Source organism: Glycine max, chromosome 16 (genome assembly GCF_000004515.6).
Source record: "Glycine max cultivar Williams 82 chromosome 16, Glycine_max_v4.0, whole genome shotgun sequence".
Taxonomy (NCBI): Eukaryota; Viridiplantae; Streptophyta; class Magnoliopsida; order Fabales; family Fabaceae; genus Glycine; species Glycine max.
In genome coordinates this window covers 26,721,739-26,729,482 of record NC_038252.2, presented here as the reverse complement: position 1 = coordinate 26,729,482, position 7,744 = coordinate 26,721,739, and the positions used below count along the sequence as shown (strand labels likewise).

General features: G+C 32.5%; 1 protein-coding gene across 1 annotated transcript; it reads left to right on the top strand.

The window, feature by feature from the left end:
- Positions 1 to 294: 294 nt before the first annotated feature.
- On the top strand, positions 295 to 3,802 carry LOC100778397 (protein STRICTOSIDINE SYNTHASE-LIKE 5). The gene is made up of 4 exons (XM_003547852.5): positions 295 to 889; positions 1,833 to 2,140; positions 2,960 to 3,089; positions 3,364 to 3,802. Exons 1-4 carry the CDS (start codon positions 467 to 469, stop codon positions 3,637 to 3,639), a joined length of 1,137 nt encoding a protein of 378 aa, XP_003547900.1. The 5' UTR covers positions 295 to 466; the 3' UTR covers positions 3,640 to 3,802.
- Positions 3,803 to 7,744: the final 3,942 nt, after the last annotated feature.

Below are 7,744 nucleotides of genomic sequence, written 5' to 3'. Positions count from 1 at the left end.
AATATAAAAAATTTTAAAAATAAATTTATTTTTTTATTAAAATTAATTATTTTTACTTTTATATATATATATATATATATATATATATATATATGACATATTAGGTGAAATGAGTCTTTTATTATAAGAGATTAGATGATTAAAAAGTAGTCCATAGATCAAGATAAAAGATTCGGATTTAATTGTTAATAATAAATGTTAATGAGAGAGTCAAGGTGTATTTAATAGTAATAATTAAATTTATTTTTATCTTATTATTTAATCCGGCATCTTCTAACAAAACACTCCTGATATGTCATATTATATATATATATATATATATGGGTGTAGAGTATTTAATTATCTTCAAATCTTAATTACCATATCTTATCTTATCACAACAGTTCCATTGTAATTAAGTACTAAGTATAAACTCTCTCCCAATAGATGAATATTCTTTTTTCTTGTTGCCGCCACCACTCTTCTAATGTCTAGTTCTGAGAGCACAAACGCGAGAACTAGAACAGCGTCATGGTTTTCTACCCCATTCTTTGTTATCGTTCTCCCGGTGGCCGTGGCTGCGCTTCTCTACCGGCTCGAACCATTCAAGCCGGTTCTTTTGCCGGTCCAGCTGGGCCGGTCCACCGTGGCGGTTCCGGCTCGTAACGGCCACATGCAAGATGGATCGGAACGTGTGGGTGAGGGACACTTGGAGGGCCCGGAAGACTTGGCCTACGACGCTGCGGCACGTGTCGTTTATACCGGGTGTGAGGATGGGTGGATCAAGCGAGTCACGGTGAATGACTCGGTGGTTGACTCGGCGGTTGAAGATTGGGTCAACACAGGAGGAAGGCCACTTGGACTAGTTTTGAAGCCGAATGGAGAACTCATAGTTGCTGATGCGGAAAAGGTATTAATTATTAGTAGTAAGGAAAAAAATTGAAAGTTTTTCATGCTTTTAAGGTAAAGGAAAAAGAGTAGTTGAAATTTCAATCAGTTATAAAAGGATACATCACGCTGGATAAAAAGAAAAGGGATATGTCACGTACCAATAATATAGAAAAGGCTATTTACTCAAAAAGATATAAAGAAAGGATACCCGTTTATTATTTTGAATAATTTATCTTAAAATAGAAGTTATGGTCATTTGTATAGTGTTTTCCTTTCTAAGGTATTATTACTATAATGCAGAAACTCGATAGGATCCGGAATTGACTGCATACAAGAAATATGGATATTATTAAGGCTTTTGCTCATCTATTTTCGTTAATTTCCTTAATAATCTTCTCTTTTGTTAGCTTCTTAATTAACGAAAATTGCTTAGATGAATAAATTAGATGGACACCATGATGACTCTAATTTAGAATATAAGAAATACATTGTTTCAATTAGTAATCGAAATAACCAAAGTGAAACTAATCTCACTATTAACAAAGAGAACTTAAAATTGTTTCTAATTCACTGTCAATACGAATATACATAAAATTGGAAAAATGATTGGTGGATGACCAAGAAAAGATATTATACAAATTTAATCTGAGTGCTTCAGAAAGGGTTTGAAATTCAATTTTTTCTTATTGATGTTCAATTTTGGAATGTGAGAAATCTGTTTGTGTAAATAACAACAACCCTTTTGGAATGTAATTGGTAATAGCTAGCTTTTGTGTTTGGAAAATCGTTTATTTTCTGAGTTTATACATAAAGATATAAACACAAGTACTTTCTAATTTCAGAATAAGTTAATCCTAACACTTACATGTAGGCATCCATATAATTAATCTGTGATTTTTTTTTTTTTAATTCTTGTGTACATCATCGTTTGTGAGCACTCAGTTATCCAATTAATGATGCAGGGACTGCTGAGAGTGTCAAGTGAGAAGGAGATTGAGTTGCTGGTAGATGAGTTTGAGGGGTTAAAATTCAAACTCACAGATGGTGTTGATATAGCAGATGATGGTACAATTTATTTCACAGATGCATCACACAAATACCCCGTGAAGGATGCTGTGTTTGACGTCTTAGAAGGGAAGCCAAATGGAAGATTCTTCAGCTATAATCCAGCAACAAAGAAGACAACCCTGCTTGCCCAAGACCTCTACTTTGCCAATGGGGTTGCAGTTTCAGCAGATCAACAATTTGTGGTCTTCTGTGAATCTGTCTTGTAAGTTATTTACTAGCTTAAAGTACCTTCAAATTTAATAGTTTTAAATGCAGTTTTAATTGCTTTATTTTTATATTTGTTCAACTTTGGTCCTCATACTTTTAATTGAGTTATTTTAATCCTTTAATTTTATTATATATTAAATGGGCTTCCTACAAGAGTTATAAAATTAACTTAGTAATTGAAGAGAGAATGCATGAGACAAATCGTGTCTTGGAATTTTTCTGATTAATAAACTAACAACTAACATTTATCAAATGAAAATAAAAAATTAAAAAAAATGAATCACTAATTTAACCTTAGAGAAACGAATTTGTGAATATTAGATATATTTTACTTAATTGATGTATAACACACATCAGAGTACTTGAAAAAAAAAATATTAGAGTTTATGTAAGTTCTTTTAACTTCCTTGCGTACACATCGTAATTTCCAATGGTTGGAATAGTTTCCTAGAGTTTTTTTACCTGTGTTAATTTGATGATTGGTGTCATCAAATTTTGTTTCAATTTTGATGTTACACTAATATTAATCCAAAATTTTAACATTAATAATATTTAGGAAATAAAATTGCTAACTAAAATTTTGTATAAATGTAAAAACACCAAAATTACATTTAAGTCAATTTAATATTATGAACTACTGTTATTTATCATCTCTGTCGAAGTATGAATTTTTTTTGTTTACTTAATTATTTATGACTTAAATGGGTAAGTAAAGGTTGTTCTTTGTCTAAATTGGATCTCGTTGATCTCAAACCAACTCCTTGCATAGTTTTGGAAAGTTGGTTGCCTTACTTCAAATGTGCTGGTTCTGCAGGATGAGATGCAATAAATATTTCGTCCTGGGCCCTAAAACAGGAACCATAGAGAAGTTCTGTGACCTGCCTGGCATGCCTGATAACATTCATTATGATGGACAAGGGCACTATTTGATTGCAATGTTCACGGTATGTATCCACATGCTTCATTATTAACCATAACACCAATTGGTTGGCCAGCAACTATCATTCAAATTTTGTAAAGAAAAGGGAAAAGATTATATCCAAAATACTATTTTTTTTTTAAACGTAAATACAAAACCATTGACTAAGGGAATCTGACTTGTGAGATGACACTTAAACTAAACTATCATTCTCCAAAAGAAAAAAGAAAAAAAAAATGGCGCATGCTTTCGTCTTGTTTACTGATAAGTATTTTTTTTTTATTTTGCATTACTTGCAGGCCCTTTCTCCCGAATTGGAATTGGCATATAGATACCCTTTCATTAGGAAGGCTTTTGCAATGTTTACAAAGTATGTAGGGAGTCTATCTATCTCGAAGAATGGAGGAGTTCTAGTCGTGGATTTAGAAGGAAAACCAACTGCACATTATTATGATCCCAAATTAGCATTGACTAGTGCGATTAAAATTGGGAATCATATATATGCTGGTTCCATTTTCTACCCCTTTGTAACACGTTTTGATGTTGAGAAATATCCTGCTCTCCCCACAGTTTGAGCAACAGTGAACATCTTGTAAGGTTAATGATGTACAAGAAAATGTTTAGTTTCTGGAGTGTCATGATGTGAAAATGTTTAGTTTCTGGAGTGTCATGATGTGAAAATTCCATTCATGAATCTGTTATATATATTTTTATATAATAAAAATGGAATTTCTTTTACAACCTCTTTTCAATTTATTATTATCTTTACTAACTTGAGCAATCATCTATAATTTATCACACCTTGTGTCCTTGAAATGCATCCCAAAGCCTTGCCTCTTTTATCCCTCAGATCAAGCTTATGGATCTTCCCTATTGAAGTGTAGAATATAATAGTAGAAAGTATTAGAAAAAAAACCTAAGTCTCACATTGACTAGAGATAGTGTCAAGATAGAGCATATAAAATAAGAGCAACCCTCATTTTATGAACTAGTTTTTAGGGTTGAGTTAGACTTAAATTTCTTTTTAGTATAAGGTGAGGACAACCCTCATTCTATGAGCTAGTTTTAAGGGTTGAGTTAGGCCCAAATTTTTTCTATAATTAATTAATTCCTATACCCTCACAATTTACCGTCCAAGTTTTTTAACTTTACAGTTTGACGAATAACAAACATCACAAGTAAAATAATATAAAATTTATTAAAATATCTAATATTAATTATCTTAATATAATTTATATCAAATTTAATATATTTATCAAATTAAAGAGAGAGAAATTAGAAAGAAAAAAAAAACAATCCGGTATTTCCTTTTTAAAATAGTTATGTTAGTTAGTTACTATTTTTTTCATTATTAAAGAGATAAAAACAAGCATATATGTGTCTTTGTAATACTTTGGTCCTAGACAAAAAATTGTCCAATAATTTTTTGAATAACAAAAATTAGAGATTTTATCATGTCCTTTTAATTTGTATTGTCCCTTAATCCTTTTTCAAATCAAATATGAAATATTTTTTTTTTGCGGTCTAGTATCATAATTTTCAAGAATCAAACGGACCCTATTGTGTATAAGTAGTTGTTTTTATATACTATATTTTATGTACATATTTATTTAGGTATTAAAGAACTAAAAGTAATTATAACTATTTTTTTATAAGCTAAGCCAATTTATTGATAAAGTAGTTGTTTTTATATACTATATTTTATGTACATATTTATTTAGGTATTAAAGAACTAAAAGTAATTATAACTATTTTTTTATAAGCTAAGCCAATTTATTGATAACATGTTTGGCCAAACACAAGATGTGCCAAGGCTCCAGGCTTACAGCACAGGACAGATTACCGGATTTGGTGAAAAAAATTAGTGTTATTAGGTGCACCTAGCATTATTACTGGTGCACCCAGCATTCTAAAAAAATGGCGAAATTGTCCTTACTTGGTTTTCCTCTTACAGATCAAGTTGATCCGTAAGAAGAAAAATAATAATTTATTAACTACATATTTAAAGATATTATTTAAGGTTATTTTATACAAATTAATAAAAATAAATAAATACATAAAAGATAATAATAATTTTAAAAAATTAATATTATCATCATTAATTTATTTTTTATTTTTATAATTAATCATATTATTATTATTATTATAAAGAATATAAAAAATATAATTAGTATTATATTAAAAATTAAAATACCAACTACTTTATAATACATTTTTTACATGATCATTAGTATAAGTGGAAAAATAGTAATTATAAGAGAATTTAAAAATATTAGTACGTTATATAAAATAAGGATCTTAGATAACGAATGATGTCCATTTTTTGTTTAATTTTTTTTACACCCTTTTCAACTTCTTTATTTCAATTATATTTAAAGTTATATTTTAAATTATTTTTTATTAGTTGATAAACTAAGTTAACTAGACCATTTATAATAATTTACATATACTATAACTAAGTTAACTAGACCATTTTAATAACACGCGTGTATATAGACACAAATGGAATACACAATCAATGAAAATAAATAAAACTAACATTAGTAATGAAAATAAATAAAACCAACAATACTCATGAAATGAGTTCATGTACAATATCTGTATATACATGGAATATCAATATAAAATATGTACATAAACTACACCTTATCAGTGCGCCGCCTGCGTCTACACCTAACGTATACTAGATGGTCCTGTGTCACACTCCTGGCCAATCTAAGGCATTCTTCGATCACCTCATGTGTCGATGAGCTAGGCGTGACCACCCTAGACTCAGATGGCGCTCCAACCTCTCAGCAATGTCATCACAAACTTCCTGTTACATACAAAACAAACTGATTACACAAATTATTATGCAAATATTGAGGTAAATGACGTAAATTATTAGTATTACTTACCACTGCATGTCTAGGCTCCTCCGCAGATGTGGACGATGCTCCTGGCTCCGACACGTGAGAGATATCCTTCTGCGGGGCCTGAGGGACGATCGGGGCTGCGGGGCGTGGCCTAGTGTCATGAAAGGATGGGAGATGCGGAAGAACCAGTCCATGTAGTCACTGGAACACGCCCCTGGCACAACGCACACCTCACCTGCTGGTATGATATGATCATCATAGTGCATCCACCTGTCGTGTATATCATCATACGAGACCCATGAATCGACAAGAGGAGCAGGAATGGTCTACGTGTTGCCAAACTGTCGCACGACCCTCTCCGGTCGGTAATAAATAGCAACAGGCCCCCAACGCAAGAGACCGGATAACATGATTTGGCGTGAAAGTCTCAGACCTCCTGATGCTCCCCATAAGGGATCCAACAGACAACCGGAATCCGGAGTCGGTCCAGGCACTCCCTGTACGACGACGTGTGAATGCTCTTTGTGACACCCTTTACCCCGACATATATATAAATAAATAAAATATACAAAAATATATTGGTAAGAAAAATCACATGGGTAAAAGGTTCACATTCACTTCAATTACCAAATAAAACTTATTAAAACCAAATTCGACTCAAAATAAGGCCGTCAAAATTTACAAAAATATTTTGTTAAATCAGTGAGGTGAAATAAAATAGACTAACATCATAAAATTAATATAAAAACTTATATCCCAATGTCACATCTTATCAGAGCGTTGTGTCCCGACGTCCTTCAGCACAATATTCCTTAAAGCAGTTTACCTAGTCATCTGCTCCCCCGAACACAAAGTTCAAGATCATCACAGGATCCATACACAAACAGCAAACCGGGAGTGAGTTATCATATTCCTAACTAATAGAGAAACAAGACAACTAGATATACATATCATATAACCCAAATAAAACTTTCTTACATGTAATTCACGTAATTCCATCACTTTGTCATTCAAAGTTCACTTTTCATCCATTAATCGCACTTTTCAATCATCAATCACATTACACAAGAATCACACGCTCTGATCAAGACATAATAACACCTCAATTTCATAATAAACAATTAGTAAGCGCATGAGACAGTTATGCTAAGACTCAAGCCTATATGCATGTGGTACCATGTCAGTGAAAAACCACCCTGGGGCGCTTAGGAGTACATAACAAGACACACCACACAATGGGTTTGTCAGGTCACTCTCACTAAGTAAGATCATAGGGAGACCAGTCAGGGTCACGATGTTTTACGAGAATGCTCCAACTATATGGGATCAGCATAGGCTTAAAGGAGCACTCAAACCCGATGACCCCTAAGGCCTACACTCCGAAGAGTCCGTCAGGGCCTCTCCCTCCTGATTCAGGTCTAACCCCTAAAATCATTTTAGCACACAGACACTGCTTGTGAATTATACAATATCCACGACCTCACACTTGTGTGTTAAACACGTACAACATGTTGCGCTACAATTTAACACTGGTTCCTAAATAGGAAACCTACACTTTCTCTTTAACACTGGTTCCTAAATAGAAAACCTACACTTTCTCTTTAACACTGGTTCCTAAATAGGAAACCTACACTTTCTCTTTAACACTGCGTATTTACACTTTTCTCAAGATAACATTGGTCGGGTTATTGTACAATTCACAGCTTACAACACCAATAATGTCACATCAAGAGTTAATCACACACTTATTCACGACCAAAACTCATTCACAATTTCACATCTCATAATGTCACAATCCACCATCACATGTTTTTACGTATCTCAC

Bases quoted from the DNA above. Each gene is read 5' to 3' on its own strand.
- LOC100778397 (XM_003547852.5), top strand. From the start codon at position 467: ATGTCTAGTTCTGAGAGCACAAACGCGAGAACTAGAACAGCGTCATGG. The intron at 890-1,832 runs GTATTAATTATT...TTAATGATGCAG, and splicing joins TAGTTGCTGATGCGGAAAAG to GGACTGCTGAGAGTGTCAAG. The intron at 3,090-3,363 runs GTATGTATCCAC...CATTACTTGCAG, and splicing joins ATTTGATTGCAATGTTCACG to GCCCTTTCTCCCGAATTGGA.